Here is a 24,617-nt window from a genome sequence, read left to right on the forward strand (position 1 = left end):
GATAGATAAATGATAGATAGATGATAGATAGGCAGATAGATGATAGATTGGTATGTAGATGCATGGATGGATGGATAGATATTTTTTATAATACATAACTGTTAGAAACCACAGACAAGTTTTCATCGCTGTTTGCTGAAGAGTTGGACTAAGGGCATATTTGGCGAACTCCTAAGAATGCAGGGGAACCTGTATGATCGGCAGTGTGGTTGGGGCATGATGTGGTAATGACCCTTGAGTCCAGAACTGACTCTATGGCTGACTCACCCTCTCACCCAGATATTTAAATCTTACTCTGGCCCTGGGAATCTTGCTGTTTCTGCAGCCTATGTCAGAAGACAGTTGTTATCATCCAGTAATATGCCAATGCAACTAACAAACCATCTACTAAGAGAAGGTTACTAAAAGCTTTATTTTTAATGCAGCATCATTATGCCATATTTTCAATGGTAAAGAGAATATTTTAAAAGGTAAGTCATCCACTTAACTTTGATTCCAAGAATGCGATTTCCCCACCCTGAGGCCACAAATATTCTGCTACCTCTGTAGTCTCTTAAATACAATTGATATGAGTCCACGTGTGTGTGAGATACATATTATTATTCTGGAGTTAATGAAAATATTACCATCCTCTGCATTGAGTCCTGAACTCTAACACTTTTCAACTTATTTTAGCAACCATTGCCTACATACCCACTTACTTTTTATTCATGATTGCATAAATACCATCCCTGATTCGATTCGTTTCCTTTCTGATGAACATTGGAGTGGTTTCTTACCCTTTGCCAGCTTGGAAAGGACTGCTGTGATAATCTTTGTGCCTGGGAGTGACATCCCTTGCAGCCAGTGGAAACACCAGACCTATGTCTTTGTGCCATTGAAGTGACATCAATGTTGAAAATCACTCCCCAAGACAATTCACCCCCTTAAACTCCTACCAAAGATTTGTGGAATCAATTGTTTCAAACATCATTTTCATGAATGTTTGTTAAGAGGCATTTATCAAAAAGGTCACTTTATTAATCTGATAAGTGAAATGATATATAATTGGATTTTAAATTTGAATGTATTTTTCTATGAATGAAATTATATTTCCACATTATTTTTTAATAAGAAGAGTTTCTTTTGAACATAGCTCTTTTTCAATTTTAACTTGTACTGATTATTTTTGAAGACTGTATTTATTAATTTAGAGAGAAAGAGAGAGAGAGATTGAGCAGGGCTGAAGGCAGAAAAGAAGGAGAGACAGAATCCCGAGCAGGCTCCTTACTCTGTGTGGAACGAATCGTGGGCTGATCCCACAACCCTGAGATCAAGACCTGAGTGTAAATCAAAGAATCTTATGCTTAATCAGACTGAGGCACTCATGAACCCTATGCATTGTGTTTTCGAGATTGATCTCTGAGATCCATTTATATTTGAGAAAATTGTGCTTCTGTGTGGAATACATGTTGTAATGTCCTTAAATGACTTGATACTTATGCATTTAATTGTGCTACTATTTGGAAAATATATGTGATGAGGACAGAGAAGGTTATTCCACTGTTTGTTATATATAAATAAATATAAGATTTCATTCTATTTCTATCTTCCCATACTGAAGTCAGGGTGTAGGACACTCAAAACAGATTCCAAGAACTCTATTATAAGATTCAGCTATGACTTGGAGTGTCCTTAGCACATTTTCTAAATCCTTGGTACATAAAATAACATGATACTTGAAAGAATATTTCGTTTTATCACAAATGGTCTCTATCTGTCCTTTATTTTATTCCCAGTCTCTCCTTGTTTCTTAAGAAAATATGCTGAAAGACCCATTAGAATACTGAACCAGGCGAAGAACTTAACTTTGGACAACATAATATGATTTAAAATGTTCAATGTTTTATGATGGAAGATGAATTTAGATCTCTAGACAACTAGAAATTATCGAGCGTAAAGTAACATTGACACGGAAATAGAATAAAATAAATTTCATGATGGACTGAACCAATTGATTGAATGCTCACTGCTAAAATATTGTCTGTCTCCTGTCCTGTCTATCTGTCTGTCTCTCTCTTAGGTTTTATTAAGAAAAACACTATCAATTGTTTCTACATCACTCCTTGAGTGCTCAGAATATTTACTAGTGGATACTTTATAAATGAACTACCAAGGTCAAAGAGTGTGAAAGCACATTATGTAAATCATGCAAGAGTTTTCTCCATTTTGTGACATTCTACCCTAATAGTTCCTTGATGTAAACTAAGGAAAGACATTCAGCTCAGAAAGATATTTTCTTATACCAAATTCACTAAATCAATGTTTTAAAGCCTGAAGAATCAGGTATCTTTCATTATTGATACATTTACTTGCTTCCATAAGCAATCACGTGAATAGACTCAGAATAAGTATTATGATTTCCATTTTATTCAGAAGAAAACAACAGAGAAGGGAAGAGATTACACACCGGTAAGTGGCATACCCATGATCAAGAATATGGATTTGACCATCAAATGGAGCATTCATTACATAATATTTCTTTGCAGATTAATTATTTTTAACCAGTGCTTTCTCCACTTTGCCTGAAATAATGCAACAAAATCACAGCGTAACTGAGTTCGTTCTGTTAGGATTGACCCAAGATCCTATGAGACAGAAAATGGTGTTTGTAATCTTCTTCATTTTTTATGTGGCAACTGTGGTAGGGAATTTGCTTATTATTGTGACCATCAAGTCCAGCCAGACACTTGGGAGCCCCATGTACTTTTTCCTATTTTATTTGTCTCTTGTTGATTTCTGCTTTTCAACTTCCATAACCCCCAGACTAATAGTGGATTCACTCTCTGCAAAAAGAATCATACCTTACAATGAGTGCATGACTCAAGTCTTTGCACTACATTTCTTTGGCTGCATGGAGGTCTTTGTGCTCATCCACATGTCTCTTGATCGCTATGTGGCCATCTGTAAGCCTTTACGTTACCCAACCATCATGAGAAGGCAGGTCTGCACCATCCTGATTGTTCTTGCATGGGTAGGGTCTTTTATTCATGCTATAGCCCAGATTATCTTGGCCTTGAGATTGCTGTTCTGTGGACCCAATTTGATTGATCATTACTGCTGTGATTTGCAGCCCTTGTTGAAACTTGCTTGCACGGACACTTATGTGATCAGCCTGCTGTTGGTGACTAACAGTGGGGCCATTTGCTCAACGGGTTTTGTGACTCTGATGATCTCATACTTTGTCATCTTGCATTCCCTGCGAAACCACAGTGCAGAAGGGAGGAAAAAAGCTCTCTCAACTTGCACTTCTCACATCATCGTAGTAATCATAAGCTTTGTCCCATGTATATTCATATATACACGCCCCCCAACCACTTTCCCCATGGACAAGATGGTGACTGTATTTTATACTGTTGGGACCCCTTTTCTTAACCCACTCATCTACACACTGAGGAATGCAGAAGTGAAAAATGCCATGAGGAAGCTCTGGCGTATCAAAATTACCTCAGAAAGTAAATGATGAATTGAGCGCTTTGACTACTTAATCTGTACAGATATCAAGTATGATAGCAAATATTCTGACTTGCCCAATGGACTCTAATATAATGCAACTGATTTCCTTCCATTTTTTTTGTACTTCTGTCGTCAAAGTTATAGCTTCCCTTCTAATGCCAGCCTGGTTCTTTCTTTTTCTGAGAGCTCAATTCTGACGTTGCTGATTATGATGTACTCCTCAATCTTGGTCTACACTCTGGTTTTATAAGGAGAAAGATATTTATACAATCACAACTGTTCAAACTGTGAGCATCCATAAATAAAGATTAGCCTGTTCTCCATGACTTGTGATTATGTCTCTAGCACATTTGAAATAAGGTATCCTGCTTTCTCTTAAGACTTTCAGAGCAAAGGAACTACCTCGGGTGTTAAGAAATTCTTTTCATGCTATCATTGGTTTATCTTTAGAAAGTTACATGCAAGTGAACCAAAGGCCAAACGGACACACACACACACACACACACACACACACACACACACATATATATAATTTTTCTCTTATGTAAATTTTCTCATTTCCTTTGTTAAGGTAACAAGGTGTTATTTATGGTTTTTTTAAATGTAGTATTATACAGGCCTCGAGATATATCAGCCAAATTTGATGATTAGTATATAGGAGCTACAACATGAGACTTCTACATCACTAAGACGGAAAGAAGTAAAGTAATGTATGTTGTCAAGACCAAATAAGAATTTAAATTCACCATAGATACAACATAGTTTCTTTTATTTTATAGTAATTTTTTATTATGTTATGTTAGTCACCATACAGTACATCATTAGTTTTTGATGTAAAGTTCCATGATTCATTATTTGCGTATAACACCCAGTACACCATGCAATACGTGCCTCCTTAATACCCATCACCGGCCTATCCATGCCCCCCACCCGCCTCCCCTCTGAAGCCCTCAGTTTGTTTCCCAGAGTCCATAGTCTCTCATGGTTTCTCAGATTGAAGTACAGAAAGGTAGAACCTAGTCTGAAGGAAACCTCTGTATATTATTTCATTTAAAATTGGGTTGTATCAATGGAATAAATAAAAGTACCAGATACTCACTTGGCTTGTCTCTAGTTCATGAAATTAGAGAGATCTTACTTTTACAGCAGGAAGCCATGTTGTTTCTCTTTGTTCTTTCCTATTAAAGGGGTAGTGTGGATTCACACATTGGAGTTACCCACAGAATTTTAATGTTCATGGTGCATGGAGCAGATTATTATTCATACCTTGAATATGTGCATACCAGGGCCTATATCATGAAATTTTAAAATTCATTGATTTCAGAATGTACAAAAATACTAATTCAAAGGTATATGTGCCCTCTGATGTTTACATCAGCAATAAATAGCAGTTAAATAGGTGCTGGGGATTAAGGAGTACAATTGTGTTGAGCATTCGGTGCGGTATGTAAATTGTACACCTGGAACTCATATTATGCAGTATGTTAATCAACTGAAATTTGAATACAAACTTCCAAAAAATAAATAAATGAAATTCATTGAATTCAATGTATTCTAGTGTACCACATCGTCAGTAAGTGTTACAAGATTCCATTTCATTTTTAATGGTATTCCCCATTATTTACCTGGAAATGTTTTTAATACCAATAGTTTCCTGCTGTCAAAGTTTTAAAAAAAATCAGCAAAATATCATGTTTTCACTGTTCTCACTACTTTTTGCTTTTGGGGTTATTATGAAGCTTAGTGACAGCACCAGTCTCCCAATGTTGGCGTGTTGGCGGACGAAACTTATACACATATTCAGTTTTACAACTTGGTATTTTGATATGCATATAATGTATAAAGATTACCACAAATTAGCTATTTAGCACATCTGTCTTCTTTATATAGTTACCATTGTGTGTGCGTGTGTAAGAAGATTGAATATAAGATCTGTCCTTTTTGCGATTTCAAGTATAACTTATGGTATTGTTAAGTATAAAGACCCTTCTATATATTAGATCTCTAGAACTTATTCATTCTACGTAACTGAAACTCTGCACACTTGGGCCAAAATCTCTTCATTTCCCAATCCCTGGACCCTGGTAACCATCAATCTACTCTCTGCTTCTGTGAGTTGAACTATATCATTTCCACATGTAAGTGAGATCATGCAGTATTTCTCTTTCTATGTCTTGCTTGTTTCACTTAACATCAAGTCCTCCAGCTCCACCCATTTTATTGCAAATGGCAGAATTTTCCCTTTTTTAAAGTCTGAATAGTATAGGTCTCACATTTTCTATATTGATTCATCAGTCAGGGATGAGATTATATCCACACCTTGACTACTGTGAATATGATGCAATGAACCTGGGAATGCAGATAACACTCCACAATCATGATTTCAGATCCTTTGGACATATACCCAACAGTAGGACTGATGGGTGGTAGTTCTACTTTTAATTTTTTTGAGGAACCTCTATACTCTTTTGCATAATGACTGTACCAATTTACATACCCATCAGTAGTGTACATGGGATCCCTTTTCTCCACATCCTCGCCAATATTTCTTATCTTTTTGTCTTCTTGATAATCGTCATTCTAACAGAGGTGAACTGATATCTCATTATGATTTTGGTTTGTATTTCCCTGATGATGAATGATGTTGAGCACCTTTTGATGTACCTGTTGGCCATTTGTATGTCTTTGGAAGATGTCTATTCAGTCGTTCTGCCTATTTTGTAATCAGAGGAGATGAAGGAAATCTCCATAGCATCTGCTCAATTTTCCTGGTAACCTGAAACTGCTCTAAAAAGGAAAGTCTATTATTTAAAATGCTGTTAAGAAGAAGAGAAAACTGAATATTAGGCAAAAACCATCTACCTAATAGCTCAGAAGCACACTGGAAAGATATAAAATTAGTTGCAAAGGGGACAAAAATGTATACTACCATAAGATGAACTTATTCCCCAAATGTAACAATTACATTAAATGCAAATGCACTGCACTTGAAAGGGAGATGTTGGGAGGATAGACAGATAAACTTCAGCAAAGAAAAGTAATGGACTAATGACACATACATCAATATGATAAATCCCAGAATAAAGAGACCATGCACTATGAGTAAATGCTGTGATTCAATTTACATGAAGTTATAGAATAGACAGCACTAAAACAGAGTGATACAAATCAGGACAATATTTGCATCGGAGGGAATTAACTGTAAAGGGGCATGACAGAACTTTCTGGGTTAATGAACGTATTCTAGATCTTGAATTTGTTAATGGATATGTGAGTATATACATTTATCAAAACTCATCAAGCCATATACGTTAAAGGACTGCATTTCATTATATGTAAAATTTATCTCAGAAAAAAGAATTGCATACCAAAAAACCTGACTAATTTATCAATGCCCCCCCCAATCCCAAACAAACTATTTTCTAATAGTTTCTAATAATTTTCTAATGTCTTATCAGCATAAGATGGGTGACATGAACAATACGAAATGATTTAAGCGTACAAGGATACTTGGAAATGTGGTATAATATTCTTAACCTTAAGGGTTAAGTGGTCCATTGCTTTTCTATTCCTAAAGTAGTTACATACCATGATATTACTGTGGACATATTATCATCAACTATGATAAATAAAATTCAGCAGAGTCGTTAATGAAATGTCCTTAGAATTTAGTTGGAAGTAAGGGATTAATATAAATATAATATATATAAGCTCTATATAATCATGATGATGCGTAATATATGTACATATTTATATAACGTATATGTGTGTAGAACATATAATAGAATATGTATATATAGTAATATGTATATATATTATATATAGTATGGTGTCCAGCACAAGCCCTAGTTCAATAAATGGTAACTACTATAATTACATTTCTATCATCATTTTCTGGTACCATATCACAATATTTAAGAGCATGGTCTGAGAAATCAGGTAGATTTTGCATACTGACTCTTTAGTATACTTATTGTGATAATTTTCTTTTGTTTCCTCACCTATAAAATGGGGATAATAGCAGTACCTCATTGTTACAGACATTGCTGGTCAATCGTTATAGAGATTGTTGCTCAATACCAACGTATTTTTAGTCTGTAAATTAGGATGAAAGCTTATGAATCCATATACATGAATGAAGCTAGTAAAACTAATCCCCAATTTCATAGAATTGTCCAAATATGAAAGTGATCCTGAGTTAGGGTTATTTTTCCTTTTCTCTAACCCATTTGTGCTCTTTTCACTGAAAAATCTATGATTCGTAGCAGTCACCTTTTTCCCCCTCTATTTCAGACATGTTCTTTGTCAAGTTCATCCAAAATGTCCTCTTGACCTCTGCTTGAGGTGAATCAATGTGGACGTCCAGACACATTTATTTGTCATTTAAGATAGCTTTCTTACTATACAATTTCCTAATGACATTTTTCATCTGATCATTTCTCAAGGTATAGATTAAAGGATGTAACATGGGCATTATGGTAGTACAGAACAATGCAACTGCTTTATCAATAAAGTAGCTGCAGGTCTCATGTACACAAACACGCAGGGCACAGAGAATAAGATGACCACTATGACATGGAAATACAAGTGAAATGATCTTTGTGCCTCACCCCCAAGCCGTGGTTCCTTGGGAACGCAGAATGACCACATAGGAGACCATCAAGAGGAATAAGTTTAACACACAGATGAAACCACTGTTGGCAGCAACGAAGAGCCCTAGGGTATGGGTATCAGTGCAGGCAGGATTGAACAGAGGGTTCAGATCACACATAAAGTGATCTATGACGTTAGGACCACGGAAGGGTAAAGGGATGATAAAGAGGATTTGTATGGTTGCATGTAAAGCTTCCCACCCACACCACTCCCATTAGCAAGCCACACACCTGCCGATCCATGATGGTCATGTAGTGCAATGGCTTGCAGATGGCCACATAGTGGTCATAGGCCATCACTAAGCAGAATGACATCAGGACCTCCAAAAAAATTTTCTCCAAATATTTGGGTAATACATGCATTGAATGGTGTGTCTTCTTGATCAGTGTAGGGGTATTGACAGAAGAATAGCAGGCATCAATGAAGGAGAGATAGGCCAGGAAAAAGTACATGGGGCTCCTGATAATGGGCTGACAGTGATAGTGACCACGGTGAGCACATTTCCTACCACAGACGATATAGATGACCAGAAACACAACAAATATGATTTTCTGCACCTTTGAATTCTCCGTGAACCCCAGTAGAACAAACTCTGTCACATTGTTCCCATTCTCCATTATTTCATACTGTAAATACTTACATTACATGAAAAAAACCCATTTTGATTAATGTAACCTTGAGATTCATAAGTTTCTTAATTAGTAAATAATAAATGCCTATTGAGTTGTGGATTTTCATGAGTTTTTTTTTGAGATATAAAAGAACTTCTGAATTCTTGAAGATGGTCTGTGCACACTTCATTGTCTGAGATGACTAAGAGCCTACCTCGAAGTAGTCGTACTGGCAGCTAAATTTGAAAATAGTGGTAGGAAATGGATGTCAAGGCTATGAATGCAAAGCTAGGAATTTTTTCTTTATCCTTAGGATATAGGGATCCATGGAAGGTAATTGAGAATATGAGTGGAAGGATGAACAGAAGTTGGAGGAAGGGTACTTCTTGGATATATCTCTGGGACAGATCTGTGTGGGTTGGATCAAGTCAGCTGACCTTCAGTAAGGGGATGCAAGTCAGAGACAGAAAACCCATTATCACACTATTTATAATAGTTTACAAAAAATGTAACAGGGTGTTTTTATGGGAATGTAACAAAAAGCTCCAGGAGCTACTACAAAAGAATTGATAATGCATGAAGTGAAATCTAATAACCTTATATTAGCTCGAAAATGTATTTTTTAATGATTGTTTGCTATGTGCATGGCATGGCAGTAACCTGTGTGGTTAGTATTATTTCATCCGTTTTGCAAATGAAGAGACAATTGCAGAGACTGATGTTATGAGTAGGAGATACAAACAGGAGAAGAAGTTAAGGATCCTACCTAAGATCAAGCAGAAAATAAAGAGTAGAGGAAAGATTAGATCAAATTACACTTGCTACCTTTTCTTTCCTCCAAATTGTTATCCTTACTCTACCTTTTATGTTATAGTACACAGTTTTGAAGTAGTAATCTCCTTTTGACATGACCATAATATTTATAATGACTTTCATGCTATTTCAGTGGCAAGTGTACATGAAGCCATTTCGTCAACACACACACACACACACACTGGAATCTGTAAATATTAATAAAAATGTGGTGCTGATTTCATGGAATGACAATTTTACTTTGGCCTCTTACACAGCCCCATTTCCTCCCTCTCCTTAAAAGCAGAGATCCTCAGATTTTTCTGCACAATGTCGTAAATCTCTACCGCAGTGGATAAGTGGACTCTAAGTTTGAAAGTCGGAGAGACGAGATTGGAATCCCGCCTTTACACTTGCAACTTGTTTTATCCAGGATACATTTCTTGGCTCCTTACATCCTTGTTTCCTCATCTATAAAGTGAAAATGACCATATTCACATCACAACCGTTATGAGCATTGATTCAGGAAAGATGTATGAATATACTCGCCACAAGAAGTGTGGGGATGCAAAGAGCTCTCACCGGTTTTTATGACCGTGTATGCACCTAGGAGATAGGAAGAATTGGTATTTTGAGTGAAATACAGGAAAACATTAAATCATGCAATAAAGTGAGGAGGCGTCATCTCCCCAATTTTACTTTTCAAGAAGGCACAGAGACTCACATTATCCATAGCAGTTAACCTCAGGAAGGACTGTCCCTGGTCTTGCTTGGATTAAATGACTGCTGATGTATGTCATTTATTACTCATACTTATATCTTTTCTGTGTGTGGAATGTATTTACATTTGACGTTCATGTTCATGATTAGTCTTGAATGTTAATGGAGGTGTCTCCCGGCAAAAGAAAGTGCCTGGTGTCAGAGACCTGGGTCCTACAAATTGCCTAATCATTATAAGCCTCAAAGTTTCATTTGCCAAATAGGTTAATGATGTTTAACAACTCTCTCTTGCTGAATTGGTGTGAAGATAAGATATTACTGTATTTGAAAAATGTCGAAACATAAGGATTACTAAATACAGAACATACCAATCTTTAAGATGCTTCAACGTTACTGAAAAACTTACCTTATGGACTTAGATGATCTTAATGATGTTTAGGGTTTTTCAGAAATAATTCCATCCTCAAACTGGCCTCTCTGTGGATAGGAAACTTCCAATATGAAAGTTATGACACACTCAGACACAGACTATTTCAGTAATCCAGTAACACATCAACAGTTCTCAAGAAAGTGTTTCTATTAGTCTAAAACTTTCCTTCTAGCCTAAAATCCCAATTTCTTCATAGAAAATCAGGGATTTGAATTTAGAATGAATTCTTTAGAAACACTATGGAGAAATGCTCTCCAGACGGCTCTGATCCCATGGGCACAAGGCAAGAAATGTGGAGGAAACACTTTCAAAAGCTCATTCCTAGCATAATGAATCTTGCTCTGGAAATGTGAAGCCCCCACAACACTTTTACCTGGGACCACATGGATATTTAAAGAGGTTTCCAAAAAGATTCAAGGACCTCAGCTTATATCTGCTGCTTTCTCTCTCTGGAATTAATTATCTCCTTTGATGGAAAGGCTTTGTCTTAGAAGCAAGTGCACTGAAGAGACATGTTTGAGAAACATCCAATTTTGAATAGGGAATTGCATTCCCTGTACTTGGAGCCCAAACGTGCAAGAATCCCCTTTCTCTTTGTGAACTTGGTTTCTAAGGAAGCTAAATGTCAGGTGAATAGGAAGATGGCATAATTTCGTGTGGGGGCCTGTGATGTACTTAACTTGTTGATTCAGTTCCTAGAGAGAACTTCTGCCTCCTTAACAATATTAAAACTTTTCTGGAAACCTGCTCTTGATTGCATCACAGCAAGAGTAGTGAGGGCGTAAAATCTATGGAATGGCCGCCATTAACAAACTTGACTCCAAAAGCTATTTTTCATGTTCATCAGAGGGCTATGGAAGTAAAGAGAATCTCTAATAGGCTCCCAATTAGTAATCTCTATTTATATAGGCCCCTCACACAGTTTTCAGCTTCAGTTCATGGCCCTGAGATCAAGAGCCACATGCTCTACTGACTGAGCCAGCCAGGCGCCTCCAAGAGAATGATTTTAAGTCTTTTAAATATACCCAGAAGTAGGATTCCTAGATCATAAGTTCATTTCTTAATTTTTTGAGCCTTACCATATTGTTTTCCATAACAGCTGTGCCATTTTAAATTTCAACCAACAGTTTATAAGGGTTTCCTATCGTCCATATCCTTGCTAACCATATCCTTGCTAACATTGGTTATCTCTTGTCTTTGTTTTATGATAATCATCAGAACAGGTGTGAGTTGATATTCATTTGAGGTTTTGATTTACATTTCCCTGATAGCTGGTGATGTTGAGCACCTTTTCATATATTCCCGACCATTTATATGGTGTCTTTGAAAAAAAATGATTATTCAAGTCTTTAGCCCAATTTTAATTGGATTATTTATTTACATGCTACTAAGTTGTATGAATTCATTTTGTATTTTATTTTATTATTTTTGTAACCCTTTACCAGATACATGCTTTGTGAATATTTTTCCTACTCTGTAGATTGCCTTTCAATGTACTGTTTCTTTTTCTGTGCAGAATTCTTAGGTTTTATGTAGACCCACGTGTTCGTTTTAGATTTTGTTGCCTTTTTTTTTTTTTTTTTTTTTGTCCAATCCAAGAAATGCTTTGTAAGTCTAACGTCAAAAACCTTTCCTCTCTGTTTTCTTCTGGGAGGTTTGTTTTATTAGGTCTTATTTGTAAGTCTTTGATTCACTCCAAGTTAATTTTGTGATTAGTATGAGATAGGGTGTACTATTTCATTCTTTTTCATATGGATATCCAGTTTCCTCTAAACCATTTACTGAAGGTACTGTTCCCTCCCTATTGTGTGATGTGGGTACGCTTGTCAAAAATCAGTTGACTGTATATGTGTATGTTTATGTCTGGGTTCTTTATTCTATGCCTTTGCTCTATATGCCTGTTTTATGCCAATATCATACTGTTTTGTTTCCTATTGCGTTGTAACACAGCTTGATACCAGATAGTGGGACGCTTCAAGCTTTACTGTTCTTTGTCAGGATTGCTTTGGTTATTCAAGGTATTTTTGTGGTTCCAAGGAGAATAAGGAAGTTTTTTTCTCTTCCTGTGAAAATTTTGATCAGGATTGCATAGAATCTATAGATTGCTTTAGGTTGTATGGACATTTTCACAACATTAAACTTTCTAATCCATGAGCATGGGATACTTTTCCATTTATGTGTGTATTCTTCAATCTGTCTCATGAAGACTAATGGTTTTCAGTCTACAAGGCTTTCACCTCCTCAGTTAAATTTATTCTAAGTGCTTTATTGATTTTGAAGCTATGTAAATAGGATCACTTCCTTAAATTCTCTTTCAGGGAGTTTGTTGTTAGTATATAGAAATGCCAGAGATTTCTGTATGTTGTTTTTATCCTTCAACTTCATTGAATTCATTAATTAATTTTAATATTCTTTAGGTGGAGTCTTTAGGATTTTCTGTATATGAGATCATGTCATTTGTGGAGAGAGGTAGTTTTACTCCTTCCTTTCTTAAAAGGATGTTTTTATTTATTTTTTAACTGAATTTCTCTGGTAAAAACCTTTAGTAAAATGTTGAATGTAAGTAGTAAGTGTGAACACACTGGTATTGTTCTGATTTTATGGGAGAAATTTTTTGTGGTTTGTTGTTGTTTGTTTGTGCAATGATTTTTCTTAATTCTTTTTCTAAAATCTATCTTCTTTTCTATGTGTAGCTATCCAACTCTCTCTTCTATCAGGGATGACATATGGAGGAACATGAATGAAAAAATCATAGTTTTTTATATATTAAATTGAGCAACACAAGAAAACATGTTTAAAAATAATTTGCTACACCCCGGGACAGAAGTATAACCACTGGTAGAAAGACAGAGGGAGACACACTTTTAATGTTTTCCACTCTAAAATAAACTAATATATTCTTCTGGAAAATAAGAGGGGTGTCTTTTTTTGTTTGTTTGTTTTCATCAGTGAAGTCTCTAAGCAAGTTATATCTGTCGTCTTGTAACAACAACGTTGTAAACTACAAAAATTTAAACTCCAGGAGTTGATGACCAATTCATGATCATATCTTTATGAAATAGAATGGTATAAACCAGACTCAACCCTACTGAAACTGGTGAGAGTCTAGGTTCTAAAGATTCTTTGTCATCTCTTTCCAAGGATCGAAGAGTAGTCTCTGAGTTCCTGTGATTGAGATTGACCCTGAGGACCTTTTTTGAACAGAAATAAATGTATAAAGCATTTGGTAGAAACGTCAATACTGTTTCATATACCCTGTTTCTTGGTCTTTGAGCATAATAAAATCTGTCAGCTTTTACCTTCTTAGGGACGTCAGCCCTTCAATGGAACTAACATTTCTTGGTATTCAAGACATTAGTTCAGGGGCGCCTGGGTAGCGCAGTCATTAAGCGTCTGCCTTAGGCTCAGGGCATGATCCCGGTGGTCTGGGATTGAGCCCCACATCAGGCTCCTCCGCTAAGAGCCTGCTTCTTCCTCTCCCACTCCCCCTGCTTCTGTTCTCTCTCTCACTGGCTGTCTCTGTCAAATAAATAAATAAAATCTTAAAAAAAAAAAAAGACATTGGTTCAAAGACATGAATGAAAGAGTGTTGTGGAGGAAAGTTACAAATGGATAATGTTCATTTATTTCAATATTTTCTAAATTTAGTTAAAATTTAGCTCCCTTTGCTTCACTCAGTAGAACAGACAAAGGCATATATTCAAAGGTATGGCTCCTAGGATTTCACTGACTCATAGTCCTCTTGAGCTCTAAGAACATCAAGTATCATCCAGTCCTGCTGTTTCCAATCTAAGTGTTCAGATGTGTTATACAGTCATATAACAATTATGAGATGAGGTTGTTAAAAATATAGATTTTTGAATACCCCTTAACCATGTCCTAACGAATTAGAAACTCTCAGCACAGGTACTGTTATCTGTTTAATAGTCTCTCCCAAGTAGTCCCATGATCTAATAAGTTAGAAAAACACTGATCTAGTCATCATTATAAACAGAGCAAATGGAAGTCCATTGAGATTCCAAGCTGGGACAATAAACATGGTCCATGGTGTGGTTCCAGGGCCAGTGTTTCTTAATTATAACTTCTAATCCAGATATACTGGTGCCTTTGGTTTTTCTTACCTTTAACTCTGTGAATGCATCCAAATCTGCAATAATTTTTTAAAGCACTATATACAGTTCTTAATGTAATCTATACACACACACACACACACACACACACACACACAAACAGTCCACTATAAACACTTACCTAGGTATAGGCAGTCACTTGAATTATCAGATTTGTGCAAAAGACAATGGAACAATGAGAGAATAATCAGTGATGTGTTCATTTGTTATAGAAAAGTAGAGCTCAGATTGCATGAAGTGAAATATTGATGTGTGATGAATGACTCACTGTATTCAGTAAAGCTGTTTGGTTCAAACATTGGTGGAATCCAGTATCCCAGCTATACATTTCAGGATTTTATTTGCCCTGCTGATTGAATCAAGTGGCCTACTCATCACAATTCTCTTTGTTTTCATTCAGTTTCTTTAGTTTTCCCATGTAGTCACTTTATGTTAATTGGGGACCACTGATTACAGACAAGGCAAGATTAGTCAATTAGCAGAAGAAGGTGAATGGGATGTTAGCATCACAATACAGATCACAGAGGTAATTTATTTCCCCAATTTCCTTACTGTTTGGGTAAAGAAAATGAGTCCTAGAGAATGGAAAGCTTTCTCCCAAGAGTAGAAGAAGAGGACAGGTCCTCTGTGTTTTAAGCTTGTTTCATCTCTTTCACATACTGCACATGCCTTGCCTCTCTTTGCAGCCTTGCTAGGTTTAGTTTCCACTGTGTTATGAGGACTTAGATCAGAACGCGGTAGTTCAGATCTGTTATTTTTCCTGTATCCTTTTGTGTATGCAGCATATACATATGGAGTGCTCAATATGTTCCCATCACATTTCTAAATGCTGGAAAATGGCCTTAATACTTCATAGTAAACTCTCAATTTAAGGCAAATCACAGAAAGACCAAAATAGGGAGGAGAAAACAATGGTGCTGAGAATGACCATGCTGAGCTTCTGGGTTTGTTACGATCTGTGGCCTAGATCATTCAGAAAATGTATCTACTTATGTAATATTAGAACAACAGAAACAACAATAATAATGATAAAAAATACCCCATATATATAGAACGTGTTATTCTGTCTTTTGTTCCTCCAAAAACCCTATGAGGTTTTTATTACTCTCTTTGTTGAGCTTATGAGAAAATTTAAGATCATCCAGGTAAAATTGTTCCTTTCAAGTATTTACCATTAACCTCTGAGAAAACCTTCCTGCCTCACAGTCTTTTCATTGCATTCTTGAGTTCTTCTTTTCTCGGGGACATAGATCAGGGGATTTAACATGGGGGTGATAATGGTGTAAAATACAGCCACCATTGTATCCTCTGAAGAGGTAGTATCAGGACGCGTATACATGAAAGTACAGGGGCCAAAAAGATGATGACCACAGCAATGTGGGAGCCACAGGTAGAGAGTACTTTGTTCCTGGCTTCTGCTGAGTGCTTCCTCAGAGAGACCAGGAGGATGGTACAGGAAATTATCAGGATTACAAAGCTCCCCAGAGCAATGGTACCACTGTTGGCTGTCACCACAACACCAGCAACATATGTGTCTGTGCAGGCAAGTTTCAGCACAGGGTGGACATCACAAAAGTAGTGCTCGATATCATTGGGTCCAAAAAAGGTAACTGGACTCCCAGAGCCACGTGGATAATGGAGTGTAAGAACTGACCTATCCAGGTCCCCAGCAACTTTTTATTGCATCTGTCCCAGTCCATGATAGTCATACAGCATAGGGGTTTACAGATATCCAAATAATGGTCATAGGCCAGTACAGTAGGGATGAAGATCTCCATGCAACCCAAACAATATACCCCAAAGAGTTGCAGCAGGCACCCCACAGAGGAGATAGTTTTGCTCTTGGCTTATATGTCAACAAACATTTTGGGAGCTGTGACTGAACAGTAACAAATATCCACAAAAGACAAGTAGTTGAGGAAGAAATACACGGAACCTTGAAAATATCGAACACGTAAACAGTCAGCATGATGAGGAGGGTTCCCAGAGAACAAGCTTGTAGAAGAAAGAAACCCCTAGGAAACAAACTTCTTCAGACTCTGGGATCTGAGGAAGACCCCAGAAAAGGAATTCAGTTACACTGTTCATTTTTTCCATGGAATTAGTCTAACACAGCAAGTTCCCAAGAGATAAAGAAATTATCTAAAAGAGAAAAACATTACAAGAACAACATTTATTTATGACTCAAAATAAATGAGAATCCTAGTAGATAGAAATGGATAAATGGGTGCTTCTAACTCCTTGACACGCATAATTAGGAAAATTGAGGTGTACATATTTTGATTATCTTACCTCTAACATTAGTCCATTCATTCACATTATGAGGAAAATTCAGAGACAGAAAGCAAATTCTCTAGGTCACACATCTAACCAAGAAATCAGCTTTTTTAATGTTTTTTTCATTTTTTTCTTTCTAGAGATTTAGTTTTTCTAATTATATATATAAGGCAGTCAACTAATTTCAAAACAATTCAGTGTTAGGGATATGGTAATGTTTATATATCTGGAAAAGCATATCTTATTTTTGTTACAGAAGTGAAAACGTGTCCCCATATTTTCCCTTCTGAACAGTGCCGTGAGTTTTCAAGTAGTTGAGTATGGGCAACCTCTGCAGGTTCTTCTTAGAATAGTCTGACCTTTGAGTACAGGAATTTACCGTCCCCTATTTGATAAAATCTCTCATAGTGAAGAGGTGGTAGGTATAGCTAGAAAGAGGGCAAAGACTTTACATGTCTCCTTCTGAGCCAATGGTGCTGTAATTCTAGATAAATCATTTAGCTTCATGGGGCTTCTGTTATCCCATTTGTGAAATGAGAAATTTCAGTTTTATTAGTTATCACATGAGCAGTTATTTGTAGTTTGAAATTAAATCCTTCCAGCCTGGGATAGCCATCAAACTCTTATGAAGAGTCAGAGATAAAAGTAGATAAAGCAATGGAAGGAACTGCTGGAGATACATCAAGACCTGCTGGACTTGAAAGGAGGGGAAGTGAAATCTCAGTGATATCTTGTCTTCCCTATGAGTGTTTGAGGATTCCCTAGCAATTACTTTCAAACATCTGTCTGTGATCTAAAAAATTAAAAAGTCACAGGGAAAAAAAAGGAAGGGCTCTGCCCTTAATCTCACTAAATCCTTCATGTGATCTTTTATTTTTCAGGTTTCATATTAATTTATATTGTTCTCCCAGTCAGGATGCATTAGATATTTCAAAGAGGACATAACTGAAAATATTTTGAATAGATTTACGAAGAGGACAGTATCGAATGCATCTTCAGTGCTGGGTCTTCAGGTGCTCTAGTGAGGTCACCAGAACTCACGTGTGGAAAGGAGTATGTGCAATAGTTTTGACCTAAACTTACAAGTTCCTCCTGCAACTGAGCCACAGACGTAGAAGACTCCTCTAGGGGTAGGTGAGGAGGGCACTGCACAGTGTCCTAGGCCATCATCAGGCATTGTGTCTGTCTGAGGCCGCATCCCTCCAGGTCTGTCACGTGTAGCACATACAGCTTCTACCATACTGTGTGCTCTCAGCTGTCCCTTTGCAGCAACATAGTGCCTGACTCTTTCAGCTTTCGGGAAACTACAGGGCTTTGTTTTCTCATATCTGTGTATTATGGCTGATAGAGTAGTGTTTACAGGTGTGTCGTCTATTATATGGCACAAAATATGATAATAAAATAGTAATAATCATAGTAGTAATAATAATTCAGGTTTAGACACAAGAGTAGCCCCTTGCTTTTATATGTTCATTCTCCTTTTTATTTTCCAGACGAATTAAAACATACAAAAAAACAAAAACCCCAGAAAACACAACTATTTTGCACTGAGAGAGTCCTTCTAGCTAAGAGGTCTCAAGACTAGTAGTAGTTGATAACTGGGATCATGACCAGAGCCGAAGGCAAATGCTTAACCACTGAGCCGCCCACACACCCCGTGTTGACTTTATTTGGAGATTAAGTATGGTTTAAGGAGATGTGTGTAGGTGCTAGGTGGATAAGCAATGAACTTGCACTGGATAATTTTATGTATTAACTTTCCTGGGCCTAGGTTGCTCAAATAGTTCTTTGACTATCCTTTTAGGTTGTGACTTTGAGATATTTCTGGATGATATTAATTTTTGAATTGGTAGGCTGAATAAAGTAGTTTGCTCTCACTAAAGAAGGGTCCTCAAAGAACCAAACGAAGTCATCTGAAATTACAAAAGGCTAACCTCCCCTGAGTAAGAGGGCGATCTCCTGCCTGAGAGCCTTCAAACTGAACCGTTGGCTCTTCTGTCTCACGGCTTGCACACTGACTCATGAACTCTTCCTGACTCCACAGCAGCCTCCTGCCCACGGACCTGAACGGAGTCATCGACTCTTACTGGCTTATAGCAGTTTCTGGTCTTTGGACTCACAGTGGGACATACTGTGCAGATCTTGTGGTATGCAAACACATATTCAGCATTGACAAAGAAGGGATATCTGACCCAGGTTACAAGGCAGATAAACTCTGATGACGTAGTGAATGAAATCTGCTGTTACTTTTTAATAAACTTCCGACTCTTTAGCAGGTTTATATTTATAGGAAATTGTGGAAATGCTATGAGTTCCCATGTGCTCTGCACTGTTGCCCCTGTCACCATCTTCCATAGTATGGTACATTTGTCACAACTCCTTCACTTCACATGAACACATTCTTTTTAACTAATAGCCATACTTTTCTCAGATAACATTGACATTAACTACTGCCGTTTTCTTCTCCAGACTCTCGTCCAGATGCCACAGCACATCCAGGTGTCATGTCTTCTTCAGTAGCTACAGACAGTGACAGTTTCTCTGAATGTTCTTTTATTTGTTTATTTCAAGTAATATTAACGTACAGCTGTAGATTAGTTTCAGATGGGTAAAATAATGCTTCTACAATTCTAAAGACAACTGGGTGGTGTGTCTTCAGCTCAGGTCATGATCCCAGGGTCCTGGGATGAGCCCTGCGTGGGGATCTCTGCTCAGTGGGGAGCCCTCATCCCCCCTCCCTCTGCTGCTCCCCCGCTTGTACTTTCTCTCTCTCTCCCTCCCTTGGTCTCTTTCTGACTAATAAATAAATAAACAAATAATAAATAAAGAATATCTTCAAAAACATTCTCTAGTTTACTCAATTCCAAACACAATAAGTGTATCCTTAACTTTTTTCTTTTTTAAAAATATTTATTTATTTATTGTATTTTTTATTTGTTTGTTTATATATTTAGAGGGAGAGCTGGCAGGGGGAGGACAGAGGGAGAGAGAGCAAGAGAAGAGCCTCCCTACTGAGTGTGGAGCCCCAAGAGGGGCTCAATCCTAGGACCCTGAGATCATGACCTGAGCTTAAAACAAGAGTGGGAGGCTTAACTGACTGAGCAAATCAGGCACCCCCTAACTTTTCTTGTTTTTGATGAACTTGACAGTTTTTAGGAGAACTACTCAGACACTTTATATAACAACTTTTATTTGGGGTTTGTCTGATATTTTCATCAGGATTGGACTGGGGTTATGGGTTGTTGCGAGAACAGATATACAGGCAAAGTGCCATTTGCATCACATCATGCCAGTGGGTACATAGTTTCAATGTGACTTATCACCATTGACGTTAACCTTGATCACCTGGTTGAGGTAGTGTCTGCCATGTTTCTCCTCTGTATATTTGCTTCCCTTGCCCCATTCTGCAGTGTGCCTTTTGGAAGGAACTCGCTTGTGTACAGTCCACAAATGAGGGATTGAGTGTATTAGGAATGCTTTTTTATGGGACATGTATCTATTATCCCGTATTTATTATTTATATAAGTGTCTAGATCATTATAACTTGTAAATTTTTTATACTATAAGTTATATTTCAACTCAGTGTCATTTATTTTGTAAACCTTTTCCAAATTTTGGCACTGGAGTCTCTTTCCATTGGCTCTTGTGTCCCTTTGGCATATTCTCATCAAAGTGTGAGTGTTCTTGTGTGTGTGTGTGTGTGTGTGTGTGTGTGTGTGTGGTTGTGTGTGTGTATTAGGACTACTTTACCTTTTAGCATTATACGATGTTCCAGTTCATCTTGTACATTCCCTGCCCCAGACCTATAATCAGCCGTTTCTTAAATCCTAAATCATTTGCTTGGAGAATGGTATTAGGAGCTAAGTCCTGCCCATTAGATCACTAGCTAATCACTGTCTTTCTAGTCTAGCCAAAAAACATCATTTATCCACAAATAAACACCTTTAATTGCAAGAAGAGATCACATTCTTCCCATAATCTAACAGTACTGAAGATTTAGTTCTTTGTCACATCTAGCTCATGTGCCTTTTTTTTTTTTTTTAAGATTTTATTTGTTTGAGAGGGAGAGAGATTGAGAGACCGACTGGGAGGAGGGGCAAAGCAAGAATCAAACTCCCTGCAGGGAAGGGAGACCTATGTAGGACTTGATCCCAGGACCCTGGGATCATGACCTGAGAGGAAGCCAGATGCCTAACCAAAGAGCATCCCAGGCACCTCAGCTCATGTGTTTTAATTAAAAGGGAAGGGACACTTTAGGGAATGACCTTCCCCAGACCCCTATACTTTGCATCATGCATGTTTAAATACTCCTGCAGGAAACGCAAAAGAGAAGCATTTCCCAGTCAAAATTACATGTGAGGGTGGATTTTAGAAAGTTTGGGATGCATCCAGGACCAACTTCATCTTCTGGCCTGCAGGCGAGAACCTGAGCCTCAGTGACATTAAAAGGGATCAGACAGAAATTTAGAAGCACTTTTTAAAAAAATTCTCATTTGAGCAAATAGTGGCCGAATTACCTTGAGAAGAAACGAGGACTACTGAACATCCTACCCTTTGCATGAGCTCTTATCAGAACTGGTAAGATTTGTGTAGGTGATTAACATAACTGTATTGAATACTCAGAGAAAAGTAATCTGATCAATGCCACAGTGTGCATCTAACACAGAAAAAGCCTTTGTGAAAGGATAGGAAGTTTAGGGAATTTCTAGAAGTGCTTTACAATCTAAAATGAGAAGACAGAATAAAAGATATGCACAGCAGCTCCTGGTGGAGAGAGAAGCAAATAGAAATAACATCTGAGTGTTCCAAGAAATGTTCCATGGAGATGATGATTTTACTTTGGATGGAGTAGGCTTCCCTTTTCAGTGGTAACTGAGTGCTTAATAGGACCAAACAATATTGGATCATAACAATAGGAAATTTTCTTAATTCTTTCATTCACTTTATGAATACTTATTATTAAATACATACTTTTCCCCCACATGGTTACATCCAAAATTGAACAGATAAAATTAACTTCCTTTTTTTGCTTAATTCAAACATATGCCACTCATATCTATTAATCTATGAACTATACTCTGTCTCAGTCTATATCTCTATCAGGTAGATAGAGAGATGATAGATGATGATAGATGATAGATGATACATATATAGATAGATACATAGATACATAGACAGATAGATGATAGATGGATGATAGATAGATAGATAGATAGATAGATAGATAGATAGATAGATAGATGATAGATAGATAGATAGATGATAGATAGATGATAGATAGATAGATAGATAGATAGATAGATAGATAGATAGAAGATAGATAGATAGATAGATAGATAGATAGATAGATAGATGATAGATTGATAAGTAGATGCATTGATGAATGGATAGATATATATCTTTTTATAATGCTTAATTGTTTGAAACCACAGAAAAGTTTTCATTTCTGTCTGCTGAATAGTTGGACTAAGGGCATATTTGGCGAACTCCTAAGAGTGCAGGGGAACCTGTATGATTGGCAGTGTGGTTGGGGCATGATGCTGTAAAGAGCCTTGAGTCCAAAACTGCCTCTATAGCTGACTCACCCTCTTACCCAGACATTTAAATCTTACTCTGGCCCTGGAATCTTGCTGTTTCTGCAGCCTATGTCAGAAGACAGTTGTTATCATCCCATAATATGCCAATGCAATTAACAAAGCATTTACTAAGAGAAAATATTTAAGAGCTTTATTTTTAATGTAGATTCGTTATTACATTTTTGCAAAAACCAAAGAGAATATTTTAAAAGGTAAGTCATCTGCCTAACTTTGATTCCAAGAATGCAATTTCCCCACCCTGAGGCCACAGATATTCTGCTATCTCTGTAGTCTCTTAAATACAATTGATATGAGTCCATGTGTGTCTGTCATATATCTTATTCTGGAGTTAATGAGAATATTATCATCCTAGGCATACAGTTCTGAACTCTATCACTTTTCAGCTTATTTTAGAAACCATTGCATATATATCCACTTCCTTCTTATTGATGATTGCATAAAATACCATCCCTGATTCATTTAGCTTCCTTTCTGATGGACACTGAAGTGGTTTCTGACCTTTTGCCAACATGGAAAGGACTGTGATGATTGTGTTTGTGCCTGTGAGTGAGATTACTTGCTGCAAATGGAAACATCAGACCTGTGTCTATGTGCCATCGAAGCGACATCAATGTTGAAAATCACTCCCCAAGACATTTCACCCCCTTAAACTCCTACCAAAAATAGGTGGGATCAATTGTCTCCCACAACATTTTCAGCAGTGTTTGTTAAGAGGCATTTATCAAAAATGTCACTTTATTAATCTGATAGGTGAAAGGATGTATAATTGGAATTTAAATTTGAATGTATTTTTCTATGAATGAATTTATATTTCCACTTCATTTTTTAATAAAAACAGTTTCTTTTCAATACAGCTATTTTTCAAATTTAATTTGCATTAGTTATTTTTGAAGATTGTGTTTATTAATTTAGAGAGAGAGAGTGTGTGTGAGCAGGGCTGGAGGCAGAGAGACAGGCAGAGACACAATCCCAAGCAGGCTCCTTACCCAGTGTGGAGCAAAGCATGGGGCTAGATCCCACAACTCTGAAATCATGACCTGAGTGGAAATCAAAGAACCTTATGCTTAATCAGACTGAGGCACTCATGAACCCTATGCGTTGTGTTTTCAAAGATTGATCTCTGAGATCCATTTATATTTGAGAAAATTATCCTTCTGTGTGGAATACATGTTGTAATGTCCTTAAATGACTTGATACTTATGCATTTAATTGTGCTACTATTTGGAAAATATATGTGATGAAGACAGAGAAGGTTATTCCACTGTTTTTTATATATAAATAAAATATAAGTTTCCCTCCTATTTCTATCTTCCGTTACTGAAGTCAGGGTATAGAACTCTCAAAATAGATTACAAGAATTCTATTATAAGATTCAGCTATGACTTGGAGGTTCCTTAGCACATTTTCTAAATCCCTGGTGTATAAAATAACATGATACTTGAAAGAATATTTTGATTTTTGACAAATGTTCTCTATCTGTCCTTTATTTTATTCCCAGTCTCTCCTTGTTTCTTAAGAAAATATGCTGAACAACCCATTAGAATACTGAACCAGGCGAAGAACTTAACTTTGGACAACATAATATAATTTAAAATGTACAATGTTTTATCATGGAAGATGAATTTAGATCTCTAGACAACTAGAAATTATCAAGAGTAAAGTAACAGGAAATAAAGGTCATCAAGGAAACAGATTAAAATAAATTTCACGATGGACTGGACCAATTGAGTGAATGCTCACTGCTAAAATATTGTTTGTCCCCTGTCCTCTCTCTCTTTCTCTCTCACTCACTCTCTCTCTCCCTCTCTCTCTCAGATTTCATTAAGAAAAACACTATCAATTGTTTCTACATCATTCCTTGGATGCTCAGAATATTTACTAGTAGATACTTTATAAATGAACTACCAAGGTC

General features: G+C 36.8%; 2 protein-coding genes and 1 pseudogene across 2 annotated transcripts; 1 reads left to right on the forward strand and 2 right to left on the reverse strand.

Annotated features, from left to right (window-relative positions):
- The first annotated feature begins 2,572 nt into the window (after window positions 1–2,572).
- Window positions 2,573–3,502, forward strand: LOC123785201 (olfactory receptor 4C11-like). The gene has a single exon (XM_045786916.2). The coding sequence runs from the start codon at window positions 2,573–2,575 to the stop codon at window positions 3,500–3,502; it is 930 nt and encodes a 309-aa protein (XP_045642872.1).
- A 4,780-nt stretch (window positions 3,503–8,282) lies between these two features.
- On the reverse strand, window positions 8,283–8,765 carry LOC148107866 (olfactory receptor 4C13-like). The gene has a single exon (XM_087855267.1). The coding sequence runs from the start codon at window positions 8,763–8,765 to the stop codon at window positions 8,283–8,285; it is 483 nt and encodes a 160-aa protein (XP_087711393.1).
- A 7,203-nt stretch (window positions 8,766–15,968) lies between these two features.
- Window positions 15,969–16,928, reverse strand: LOC123784923 (olfactory receptor 4S2-like; annotated as a pseudogene).
- Window positions 16,929–24,617: the final 7,689 nt, after the last annotated feature.

This window comes from Ursus americanus, chromosome 24 (assembly GCF_024610735.1).
Source record: "Ursus americanus isolate L20-20 chromosome 24, mUrsAme1.1.p, whole genome shotgun sequence".
NCBI lineage: Eukaryota > Metazoa > Chordata > Mammalia > Carnivora > Ursidae > Ursus > Ursus americanus.